The sequence below is a fragment of the Anneissia japonica genome, unplaced genomic scaffold (assembly GCF_011630105.1).
Source record: "Anneissia japonica isolate Jap-2015-1 unplaced genomic scaffold, ASM1163010v1 scaffold7731_len1735946_cov199, whole genome shotgun sequence".
NCBI lineage: Eukaryota > Metazoa > Echinodermata > Crinoidea > Comatulida > Comatulidae > Anneissia > Anneissia japonica.
Window position 1 is genome coordinate 1,584,207 of NW_022758997.1, and position 14,166 is coordinate 1,598,372.

Below are 14,166 nucleotides of genomic sequence, written 5' to 3' on the forward strand. Positions count from 1 at the left end.
GAAGAAAAGAAACAAAAGATACATTAATGCAGACCTATGTTAGGAATCTGGTCAGACTTATACTGTAGCAAACATAGTCAATAAAATTGTATTTTACATATTTTCTATTGGCCTCAACATCACTTGATTGTAATTAAATCATCTAGTTCTTTGTATTATACATCTTTGCAAAGATTGGCTTTTATATTGAGTAGTAAATTTATTATTTATTATCTACATTGTAAGGTTGAACACAAAACAATGTATCATAATTTTTGCAATGATTGTGTTACTAAGGTCATTTGGCTATTATTATGTATTCATTTCCTGAACTGAACTTGAATTGAAAACAAATAAAGGGACTGAATATATATTTAAAAAAAAAACAAAAAAACAATCAATCAAAAAATTTACAAGGCATGCCGGAAAACAAATGAAACAACATTTCCAAAATGCACGAAGCAAAAGGATATTATTCTATAGAGAGGTACATTCTAATCGGAAATACTTTATGATGTTTTAAATGTTATTGAGCAATATGCATCTTCCTTGGTAAATGACACAACCTGGATTGAAAGTATTAAATATTTAAAAACTGCAAATGTGAACCACTGTTTAGATTTGCCAAATTTTATATGTGTACTGTAATATTGTACACTTCAATTTTATTTTCAGACTCAATCGAGCTGAAACTTTGTGCTCCATTATTATAGACCAGTTTGATTTTACGTTGTATCAGTATGTTCAGTTTTGTACACACTGAGATATAGGCACATTATGCACACACTGAAAAACATTCAACCACATAACACAAGTTAATGCATGTACCATTTACAGTAGGTTTACACACATCACGCAAATGTCCACGCACTTTATATTCACAAAAATGTTCATCTTACAGTGCACATAAGTGTTTTGAAATTAAAGTGTTTATGTACACACCAGGGTTAACAGCGCAGACACATTCGCAACAGTGCTGATGGCACGCACACATAATCACACAAATGATCGTGTACAGACAAGAACATGTGTCAAAGACACACATGTACAATCAAAAGCTTCAATGGCAAACACACATTCACACAACGGTCTACGCACATTATTCATACAATATTCATGTACTGTACACACAAGCATATAAAGTGTCAACGATACTGTACATAAAGTGTTTATGTACACATAAGTACCAATGATACACCATAGAGAAGTGTTTGTACACATATGCACACAAGTGTCAATGATACTCGTAAGCATATGTACAAAAAATTAATATTTTATAATTAATATATATTAGTAATCATTTGTAAATAACGCATGCTTATGATGAAACTCCAAATTGCCAATCTGCTTTCAACTACTGTATAGTAAAATCTTTGTGTATGATTCACAAATGAGTAACAATATAAATTAATCCCTTGATTCACATGCCTGGCTTAAACGTCACCACCTCATTATCAATACAATTAGCACAGCCACCAGGTAATAACAACAAATTCCTATCCTCATTATAAACCATATCAAATGATAACTTACCTTTTTATTCAGTTTTAACCAGGTTTGGTAGCTTTTGCTATCAGAATACTGGAGCCCAAAGAACCAGATTTCTCGCAGACCAATTGTTTTTACAACCTATCAAAATAGAAAAAAAAACAAAAAACAAAAAAAAAACATTAAATGGAACATTGTGTGCAGCAAATAGTGTACTCCCTTTAAAAACAAAAATCTTTGGTTCAATATCAACATCCTCAAAAATAACATTACTAATAATTATCAGTCAAAGTATAATTATGAGACAAAATATATTGAAAAAAATTTGGAGGTTTTGGAAGCAGTTTCAAGACCAAAGAAACAGAAACACTAATGAGGTGACAGGAAATAATTAACATATCAATATTGCATAGAGCTTAACAATAATTATCCCCTCTTAGTAATCAAATACTGTAGATAAACAGTTTGGCTTTGATAGGCCAATACTTTACTTAATTTTAATTTATCCCCTAAAAAATAGATATTGTACAAACCGCACTGAAGGTGCTTTAAGAAAATCAATAAAACCACTATAATATGTTCTGTTATGGCAATGTGTTGAATAACATGAATTCTACATTTTTAATGAGAAAAGGGTTCCACACGAGGGGATTAAATTTGCTACGCAGACCGTGCGGCACCATTTGAAAAAAATAATTTTTCTGCTCTTGGAAAAATTTTTTTTTTTTGTATTAAAAGTAAGAAGTAATATTATCAATAAAATTTTGACCGGATTGGAATTTTTTAATATAAAAGCTTCCATATTCATTAGAGCAGTCATATATTATTGAGTTGTATTACAGTAAGTGACAGAATGTAAACATTAATAACAAGAAATAAGTTAAATTTAGCAACAATATGTTACAATAACAGTATCATACATACTGTCATCTAAATTAAATTTGAATAACACCATTCTACAGGAACACATTCTTTATAATATTAAGTTCAGGTCTAATGACAGTAATTGATGTGGTATGATTCCTAACATAATTAGATGATTAACAATAACATATTGTAAGACTAGAGCACTGAAAGATATTATTATCCTTTCTGCTACTGGGATTACTACTGTATCACTCGCGGCAAGGAGAGAAACTCTTGTGTTGTCTTTTGGCAGGGGTTTACTTAAGTCCGACTGCTTTCATGACATGTTGCCTCCTTGCCGCGGGCAGAAGCGAACCCTTAGATCTAATACAACTAGTACTCCTGATGTCCCTAGATGTAGAACTGAAAAATACAGAAGGTCTGCCATACCTACTATTGTTGATTAGATCAATGCAAATAATTAAGGTTAATTTCTTAGCTCACCAGATGCTGTTTTTTTTTTTTTTTTTTTTTTTTACCTGAATTTACAATATTAATCCTTTTTTTAAAAAATTTAAATCCTGTATATACTGTAATAATAATACCTTTTTAATAAGAATTAATTGAAGTTTTCAGAAATTTAATAATAATATGGTGTTTTTTTATGGTTTTTTTTTTGTAATATTAATTTTTAACAATTCTAATGCAATTATTTGAATGTTTCGATATTTTGATATGTATTTTTTAAACCTGACATGTTTTCCTATGTTGTCTTTATTTATTGATTGTAAACAAACGTTTTTAGCCATGTGCTGCTGTTTTGTTTTGTGTTTATACCTTACTAAATAAATAAATAAATATTATGTACTTATGCAAGTCTTTTGAAGTGTTTATTCTGCCTTAAAAAGTACAGATACAATTTTCATGTTTAGTTCTGAACCGTAAAACCTCCATAGAAGCACTGTTGGATGGCATGGAGCGTCTTTCGAGAAAGCATCTTTTCAAGATGGGCTTCTTTTTTAGATTACTTTTGCAAAAATAAAGAGCGGGGAAGGGGGAGGGAGGGTGGCTTCTTTTCAAAATGAATGTTGTACATTTTGGGAATTACAACTATTAAACACAATGAAATACGATTGGCGATGTTTTTGGGAAAGATTTACGGAGTGACTTGTATACAAATAACAAGATCTTAATTCTCAGATGAATGGAGACTATATCGAGTTGGGGATTATATGCTCATGCTTAGGAGTGACAGCATGCTATTAATATCTGAGAGAATTAATTAGTATCATAATTTAAAAGTGTCAGTCAGTAAAACTGATAATTCTACAAGTCAAAATGAATCAAAATTGTATGTTCAATGGGTCACATTGCCTGACTGTCTATTACTTTTTATTAATTAACAATTAAATGATAAAATAAATAATGATTAATTTGGAATTGTTAAGCGCATAGAGTTTTAGATATGCGTTATATAAATATACAATAATAATAATAATAATACCGACAATAGGTTCAGCTCTTGAAACAATCAACAAATTTTTTTTTAATTTTTTTTTATTTAATCAGGTTTATAATATACATGTTTTTGTTTATGGCCACTTTTTATACTCAGTGAAGAAAGTACGCATCTGCTTAACAGTTATGTCCACAGATGAAAGAGTAGCACCATCATTCCTTATGTGCAATTGACTCCTGTGTTGATTATAAGTCAAAATTATAAAAAAATAAGTCATCTTCGGTACTAAATAAGGCCTGTGTATTTTAGCTCAAAAAACCGCAGTAGCTAAAAAATCAATTACTTTCTGTTCAATGGAAAGATAATATTAGAATTTATGCAAAAGAAGGTTAATTCATAACTATATTTTGCTGGCAACCTTTGGACATACTGTATACCATAGTTATATATTCTTAACAGCTTAATATCAGGCAATACATCTAATCTTTGAATGGGTGTTTTCCTTTGATCTTTGGACTACAGGGCAGTGATACCAAGTAATAAAGTATGTCAAAAGGACACACCTACACTAAACACCAGTTTTCAAACCATAATCATTCATTCAGTAATTAAATTTAAAAATTATGATATACATTTTAAATATTACTTAATTCAAACAGTAAATGCAAGGAAACTGACATATAATTTATATTATGACCATGCTGTTTTATAAACTACATTTTTAAAATTAAAAAAAACTCTATAAAGATACAAACAAAAATTATCAAACAAGACAAAATAAAAATAACTAGAGGGAACATTCAATCAGATTAAACTAAAAATGTTAAAGATTAATTTTCCGTAGAGTACCAGGCGTGTTGTCACAACACTAGGTGGCGCCCTCTGTTGTCAACTAGACATTGGTTACCATTCATTATGCCTGAATGACTGCATAGGCTTTCTGGAATAGGCATTTTAAAAACTAATATTTTACCATCAAAATATGTTAATATGTTTAGTGCTTAACGCCAACAAGGGCTCTAAACGCTTCACATTACTACTGTAACCCCAGTCATTGGATTAAACTCCGATGGAACAAAAAACTCAAGCTTCCTTGGGGAGTATTCCATAAAGTTGTAGCAGTTACATCAGTGCATTTTGGCATTTTACCCTACCAGATACCCATTTATACTCCTGGGTGGAGAGAAGCAATGCAGATAAAGTGCCTTTCCCAAGGACTCAAGTGAAATGCACAGCAAGGGAATTGAAACCCCGACCTCGAGGTTGGGAATCCAAACTGTTCCTACTGCTCCAAACCACTTTAAAAGGTACTAAAAACACAAAAGATCATATTATATTAGTTACCAAAGACACACATTTAATCATCAATTAAAATCTACAAAGAAAAATTAAGATATAACATCTTAATAATTACATTAGAAATTGGGATCAATGGTTTGTCAGTTAAGACAAGGTCCGGTTGAACGTGTTTTGTGTCGCCGATAGCAACGGAGTATTATCATGCGGTACAGTAGAAACCCTCATTTACGAACCCCGATTTAACAAATTCCCGATTTTACAAACGTAAATTAAAGGTGATGATGTCATAAAAATTTAAGTGAAAGATTAAAAAAAAAAAAAATCCGCTCGAATTGTAACTGGTATTAGCATGCATACAACACAACACACCATACTATACAGTACTATGTAATTCTCAAATGAAGAAAGCCCTCTAACGGGCCTCTTCAAAGCCAGTGTTTTTTTATGGCTTCACACATGTGCATGCGACAAATTTTACTTCTCTTTCAAACATCGTTTTCAGCTTTAAAAGTCAACATAGTGCTTGATTGTTTTATTGAATAATCAATATACATAATAATCAAGTATCTATGGAAGTTGTGTTGGAGTAAAATCCACAATCTAGGTATTTAAGAATGTAAAAATGTCCGATAAAAACAAATTTGTAGGGATCAGAATGCTTAGAAGCTGCCTACTGTAGGCCTAGGCCCCCTCAGACTTAGCTGCGTAGGCCTACAGGCCTAGTCTGGGCCTAGTTTATGCCAGTGTAAGTAGTATCAGAGCAAATATATAGGAATTTGAGTTAACCCCGATTTTACGAATACCCGCATTTACGAACGGCTCTGGGCCTGTGCCGTACGTAAATGAGGGGTTCTACTGTATTGTGATGTAACACTGTAGTACTCTATGGTACAGGACTATTATTATTAGTTAATAATTATTATTACTTCAGTATTGACAAAAGGTTAAAAAGATATGGCCGTTTATAAAAATATTAGTCTCAACACTTATATTTTTTTTTTTTTTTAATTTTTTACTTCATAATTTATAATTAATTCTAAAAGAAAAATTAGTTATTACATACTGTATAATTGGTAGTAAAATTGTTTGTCATTACTGTGATATCAAGCCTGGGGTCCAATAAAATACAAGCCTGATGCCAGTGGGTTCATGGGGTTCGAAAGAACGGTAACCCCTTTTCCAGAAATGCCCTTCAAATTATTAGAAATTTAGCATTTTTACTGCCATTTCGAGACATCTCAGGTGATACTGTATCTTTAAAATTTACCCAACCATGGTGTGGCTGATTGAAAGTGCCCTTATGTGAAAAATTAGAACTCCCTCTCTCCTCCAAAACCCCTTAATTAATTAAATAGATGCTTCACAATGTGTCATTAATGTACCAGGTCGGTTCATTGATTTCAGTAAAAGAAAGTATTCCAGTATGACATTATATAGGTTTTAGGAATTTAATAACTAATGTAATTATTGACCATAATATGATAATAATAAAGGCAGTACAGTAGTATGTATTTTGTATCCTACTGTATATCAAATCGGCAAGAAACATGGTATAATGTTGAATGAAGCTATGACGAGGACTGTTTAGATTCAACTTCTTTGGTCAAACAAAACAGGGGACTCACGGATATATCTATAATTTACTTAGAGGTTAATGCACGATGCCCCTACAAATTAAAGGAAAATAATTTGCATCATTAAATTTGTATTTACTTATTAATTACTAAAATTAGAATTTGAATTATACTATACACCAATTATTAGCTACAGTATTAAAGAAATAAATAAATAAAAAGATCAATATTCAACATCCAAATACTGTATAACAAATTCAAATTGGAAATTAATAAATTAGTTATTTCAAGAAAATAAAACAAGTCAAAGGACACCAGTAAGATAATTTTAAAGGGGAAAAAAAAATTCATTATCAAAACCCTGTGTGTGAAACTGGCAAAATTGAAGGAATTCAAAATAAAAAAAAATTCTTTCTTCATAACACACTTTTCAACAAAAAATAAAAAGGACAGTCATATGGGGGTACCAGGATGTGTATTATTGTGCTGTAATATTATTTTACCTTAGGCATGGTGACCCCTATTGAATCTACTCTACAGTACATTACCTTCAACTACTGCCAGTTCACCATCAATCATTTCCTTATTACCCGTACTTTAAATTTAACGCATAAAATATTAGTACAATCGGACTATACTATAGGTAATGACTAATGCCAAAAAGTATTGTTCAAATTATATTAATGAGAGTGATGATAATAGGAATTTATATTTTTTTAAATGGTAATCTATTGCATTAAAACAGCCAAGCAATAACATACAGTAGGCATCACCGCTGTCAAAAAAAGGCGTAATATGACGACAATGTCAGTGATCAAGAGTTGCGATACAGTAATTTATTAATTTTTATTAATGTAATAGCCTGTAATTTAATAATTATAATTTGTGCTGAATGCATATGCCTCTGCCTAAATTATCAATTACTATTAGTTTTTATCATAAATATTGTGCTCAATGGTTTAATATGAGGATTAATACTGCTCTGAAAGGGATTTGTAAAACGTGGCTTGGGGACTGGCGTTTAACAGAGGTATTAATATAGTGCAATAAATAGCATTACACAGTGCAGACCAAGGGCATGAAAGCAATTTAACAAGGAATAAAAAATTTTCCTATTTTGGGTTATTCGTCAAAGCTAATACTACTGTATTGGGAGGAACGTTTATTGTAAATCACTTTAATAAGAACAAAACAATAAATTCTCTCTTGTCTAACCTTCAAATTGAATAGGATTTAAATTTAGCATCATTCTATGTATTCTATTTTGGTCTAAATTATTACCTTTAACTACTACTGTACTTCACGATAATACTGGCTGACAATCTAAACTCAAGAATCTGACACTGGTGACAGACTCAGTTTCATGACATATTGGAGGAAATGAAATAAATTGTCTGTCCATTTCTGTTGTCAACAATGTTGTACAGTAGGACTGTACTTCCTCAGATGTCAAACAGGGTTTTCAGACAAAAAAAATCTGATAGTCTATGCTGGTATAAACTGTTCAGCAGTATTCTGCTAACTTTTACACCGACGACCCACACTTTGGAAATTTTAAAATGAGTTGCAACCCATCGACCCCTTATATAAACGCATATTAATTTGGGAAGAGACGCCTATATTGTGCTTCTGTTTATTTATGCAACAAAAGTTTAATTTTGGTGTATTTTATCCTTTCTGGTTAGACTACTAGATATATAAGTACAGTAGTTTTTTTCTTTTTCCAAAATATGTTATTAAATCAATTAATAATAAAATATTACATTGTTTGGTGAATTTTCATACCCGAGGTGGGCTTAAGAAACAAGAGCTCGCTAGTTTGCGCGTTCCTGCAAGGGTGCAAGTTATTATATCGAGTTATTTGGAAGAGCTAATAAGATTGAAATTCAGAATATTCATTTGTACAAAATTAACTTACAATTGAAAAAAAAAATAAAATTACTTAAAATTGGAAAAAAAAATTGAATACCAAGATGTGATTCGAACTCACAACCTTAAGTTCTTTAAAACACATCCTTAACCAACCGTGTCATTCATGCGACGTGCCCTATTAGTGGTAACGACAGTAATGTACACTGATTGTTGAAACCCCTATGTTGGTTTGTATGTGTAGAGGGAACCCTGGGGTCCGACTGAAAAAAAGATCGATGAACGTTTGTTGGAAATCACCTCTAGTTTATGTGTACAAAATTTCCTGTACATCCGTTCAAAACTGGCGATGATTGGATGCTTTTAAAGTTCTGGTAAGAAGAACAAGAACAGCAGTAAGGCTCTGTGGTCAGGGCCTTGCACAGACCCAACAATTTATGCATACGATCAGCAGTATTGCTACTGTAGTTACCAGAGGCAACTGTCATATTTACATTATGAATTTATAAATAATTCATGCTTTTTATTTTATCGTAATTCTACATGTATTGCAATCATAATTCTACATAACAATGACTAAAGATGTATTGCAAATTGACATTAAATTTCTACAAGAATTACTGTATAAAAGAATACTAAACAGTACAGTATGTGTTATATGTAATACAATTTGTTTGCTACATGGCCAATGTACAGTAGTTATTTCATTTTATTGAATTAATTATTTATCTACACTGTATTGTTTATATTATATTGTTATTCCACGATTCCTTGATGTTATGTTTGTTGAATTTCTTGCTGTTGATTGCTATTGTGTGAAATGCATTTTAAAACCTATTTATTGACAGATGTCCCAGAATAATCAAATGTCCTTCCATGTCCAGTTGGAATAGGTTACTTTGATGGTGTGAACCAAGCTATTAAGGAAGTGGTTTATTCACAACCAGGAAACAAAATTCATGCAATTTATGTACAGTATAGAAACTGATAAATCTACTTATGAGGGAAGTGTAGTTTTATACGACTATAATATTACAAATTACTAAACTAAATCATTGAATAAAATATTAATAATATTATGTAAAGTAGCTAGGTGCTTGAGCCAGAAATCTGTCTGTTTGTTTTGTACACTGTAGTAAAGTATAATATGGGCAAGTTCGTACCATGTACTGCATGTGTTTTACAATTTGGTTGTCCGCTTTGTCCTCTCAACTACAAATCTTGCTACATTGTTTAATTTGTTACCTTCTAAAAAGAGGTACAAGTAAAAACAACTGGGTACTTATGGTGAAATTGCTATAGTAACAGGTCAAAGTTCTGATAACATGTGCTTTGATAACTTGTGATAAAGCAAGGTCACATTCTCTTTTCAGTGAACACACTATTAGCCTACAAACACTTGTTAATTATGGTTTTAAGTATCAATCAAACAACAACCAAACTTAGATCTTGCAAATCACCTCTATAAATTTTATTCGCTTATTTATAAACGTCATTCTTTGCAGCAACAAAGTGCTTCTCTATCCCAGTTTATTGGGTCTATATGCTTAAGCATTGCTGCTGTAATCAGTGCAGGAGCAAGCAAAACCACCAGGTACTCAATTATACTCCTGGATGGAGAGAAGAATCTCAAGGACATATGTGAAATGCACAGTGAGGCATTGAAACCCCAACCTCAAGCTTGGAAAACCAACCCGTTCCCGCTGCGCCGCACCACTTATATAATACAGTTGGGCCTTCTTGACTAACAGTAACAAGCATCATTAACCTTCATCAGTAGCCTACTGTAGATCATCTCCAACATGTCAAGTTAGGATTGCTTTTGTGTGAAATACACCAAGGATATTACCCATAAATTCTGAAGATCTATTTCAAGTTTTGTCAAAGTCAGGTGCAGAATTTGTGCAGTGCACCAGCAGAGGTGTAATAGACTGAATCAGTCACCAAAGATGACATCAAATTTTGGCTGAGCGGGTATTAAACGTTGTTTACAGCGTAAAGTCTAGATGCTAATACATTGAGCGGAGTCGAAAGTGGTGTCTAGTATATCCTCTAAAATGTAATGAAGTTAGCGTAGAAGATACTTATTCATAACAATGTACTGTATACATTTTGAATGATTCATAGATTCATGAGACTAAGGTTGATTTGACTTAAATTTCCATAGACTAAAAATATGAAGAATTTTGAGAGGCCTTCTAGGGGGCATAGGCCCGTCGCTAGCGGGACTCCCCACATCAAGCGCCGACTAAGGTGATCGCTGTTGATTTAGAGGTACATACTCAGCTTAAATACTGCTACCACGTCATTTTTTTGCAATTTCTTTATGAAATATTCAAACTATTGGACAAACTTAAATTGCTGAATTGTAGAATAAGATGTTTCTTTTGGCTATGATAGCCAGTAAGTCGGAAGAACGTTGTTGTATGACTCTCCAGTCTAGGGCTAGGCCTGTGTTCATGTGACAAGGCTATGCAAAAAAAGTACAAGTTTTCCATTTGTTTCTTTCACTCCATTTCAAATCTAACAGGTCAATACTGTGATGTTTATTAAAGAAATATTTACCAAGGCTTTTCAATAAGTTATTTTACGATAAAATATACAAATTAATAAGTTTGAAGAGAGTCAAAATTTACTCGAGCGGAGGCTTATCATCGTGTGAAAAAACTGCCACCTACTGTAACGGTTTGTTTTGATGTTATACCCATTATACCGGCTTTGATTTCATGAATCACTCGGTCTATTGCGTTCCTTAACATGTACACATAGGCCTTAATGCACAAGAGACCCGCGGTTTAAACAAAAAGACTGACATACGGGTTTATCCGAAAGACTGACACACAAATGAATCTTTATTTCAGTCCTCCAGCTAAAGTGCAAGTAGAGTAGCAGTTGAGAGGGTCATCAATAATATAGCATACTATAGCTTTGTACTATACCTGATCAAAGAGTTGTTTGCCTGTGGTGTTTGGTTGGATGGCAAACTCCAACTCCGCATCCATCGTCGTCACTCGAACATTTACCTACAAAAAAAACAAATTGAAATGAATCATTACGTTCATGTTTGTGGATGTAAAAATTATAATCAACAAATAAAATAAAATATGGACAAAAAAAGAACACCAAAACTAGTATATTAATATTGATCAGACATACAAAATAAAATATGGACAAAAAAAGAACACCAAAACCAGTAATTAATATTGATCAGAATTGCATTAACATACTGTAAACGTAGAACAGGCCTGATGTAGTAGTTTGCAACCTGCTCTATACTACATTAAAATTGGTATATTAAAACATGATATTTGGTATTTATTATGAATTTTATGGAAACTGACTTTTATATAATATTTTATTATACTTGTTTCTTTATTGATAATAAACAACTGTACATTAAACTTTTTCCTGTACACCATGAGGACAGTTCTGAAAATAACTTAAAATTTGAAATGATAATTTCTAAAAATTTATTGTTTAAATTTAACCATAAATAATTCAATATTGAGAAGCACAGTGCTCTATATCCCACACAGTATATTCACATTAAAAACTACAAGCTTGGCCAAGCATTCCATTTAAAATATATAGGAAACCTCACAAATACACTTGGCATTCTTAAACTGACAATGTTTAAACAGAGCTATTTTAAGGCACATTTGTGTCCTCTCCCCACTGATCTCTTGGTATGTAACTCAGTAGTTTTCACCTGTGGGCAGCTGAGGGGTGATGAGAAGTCATGGATGGTATTTCTTGATGGTTTATATTCTGTAGTGTAATGGCAATATGAGGGATGATAAGCTTCTTTAGTAGACATTTCTCCACAGTATCTCTTCTTAATAAGGGGATCTGATAATATTGAAAATTGTATTACGATGCATGGAGTGAGGCCTGTTATAACGAATAATAAAGCGCCATAAAAACTAACAAAAAAAATTATTATGTGTGTAATTTTAGTAGCCATTTCTCTATAGTATCTCTTCTTAATGAGGGGATCTGATAATACTGAAAATTGTATTACGATGCATAAAGTGAGGCCTGTTTAACGAATAATAAAGTGCCATACTTCCAATAAATTATTATGTGTGTAATTTTCCAAAATACATAATGTATTGACCCGTTTACTACCACATCTTGTTTTCTTTTTAAAATATTATCTCGGGGGAAAAAAAAATCAATTGTAATGCATGTTATAATTAGTTCACTGCACTATATTATTTAGTTGTGCAAACTACTGTATTCCTAATTTGAATCATAGAAATTAAATGTTTTTAACCTTATTTATTAACATTTTTTGGGGGAAAATATCTGTTGATTCTGCAACCAATGATATTTTGTATCATCGAGACACAATTTCCGATTTCTAATTGACAGTACTAAATAATATCAATAACAGCAGCAACCAATGATTGGTGAGTAAATGGTCAAATATGCGAAAGCGTAAGAAGACTAGAAGAATCAAGTAATGAGAGAGCAGCTTCGCCCAGTCGGCTAATCTGGTGGTAGCCACTGCGTGAGTGCCCTGAACCGTTGAGATCTCTAGGTCCCCGGTTCAATTCCCAGCACTGCCTCTCCTTGTGTTTCAGTCAGAGGGCAAAAATACAAGTTTACAATAGCGCACCATCTTTTGGATGAGACGTTTGAGTCGTTGGTCCCATGTGTTAAAGAACGCAGTACACTCTTCGAAAAACAGAAGGGGATGATTGTCTCCCGGTGTACTGCCTAATCACCACCAGAAGGACCCCACTGAAAATATGTCTTCTACACTTTTGTGGGCTATATCCTTGGTGTGTAAACCAAATAAATCCAATCCAATCCAAAGAATCAGGTAAGAATAAAGTCAGACAGAATTAATGATAATAAAATAAAATAGTAACATAGAAAACACCAATTGGATATTAACTATACTTTAATACTGCTTGACAAGTGCCTCTCTCAGGTATGGGGAAAAGATAGAAACCGCAATGTGTAAAGTTGGAACGACTATATTTGAACCATCTACGGTAATTGAATAATGTCAAGAAAAAAATTGTGTCCAACGACAGTCATTACATACTGTACTTCTTAAGTGAACATTGGCCGAATATCAAATCTTGGGCAGCTAAGATACCAGGTGCATTATTACAAATTAGGACTAATGCAGTTTAAATTAAAATACGAGTAATATTTGGTTCAGGGATGTCACCACGCTGGTCGGCGGTGGACGGGCCCGTCCAGCACTCAACATTTCCGACCAGGATTTACAGGCTCCCGACCACCACTATTATTTCAACAGTTTACAAATTGTAACAAAATAATTAGTTTACCTAAACACAATAGACAAGCTAAATTGATAAAGACAATAAGAATACAATAAATGTTTCCGTGGTTACGTTAATTGTAACAAAATACTGCACTGCCCTGCTATTCATCGCTAACTTAACAGCCTAGGCCCAGTTGAGTCATAGCAAAGAGTATAAATAGAACAAGAGAGCCAACAACGCTCATTGGGAGCGTAAAAAACGATACGCTCTACGCAGCTAGTGTTGGACGCCAACTAACGCTTGTATATGTTTTATTACCCAGTACTGCACCGCGCACTGTAGGTTTGTCTGTTTATCTGTTCTCCACAAGATACTGTGCTTTTGTTTTCTGCTTACTGAGTTTATAGCG

The 14,166-nt window shown here is 32.7% G+C and overlaps 1 protein-coding gene across 2 annotated transcripts in view; it reads right to left on the reverse strand.

Annotated features, from left to right (window-relative positions):
- Positions 1-14,166, reverse strand: part of LOC117125487 (radixin-like) — a 42,488-nt gene that overhangs the window by 17,950 nt on the left and 10,372 nt on the right. For both annotated transcript variants that reach the window (XM_033271983.1, XM_033271984.1), the window contains exons 3-4: positions 11,454-11,537; positions 1,513-1,608 (exon numbers count right to left, since the gene is read on the reverse strand). In XM_033271983.1, coding sequence (XP_033127874.1) covers positions 1,513-1,608; positions 11,454-11,537 — 180 coding nt within the window. The remainder of the gene's footprint in view (positions 1-1,512; positions 1,609-11,453; positions 11,538-14,166) is intronic.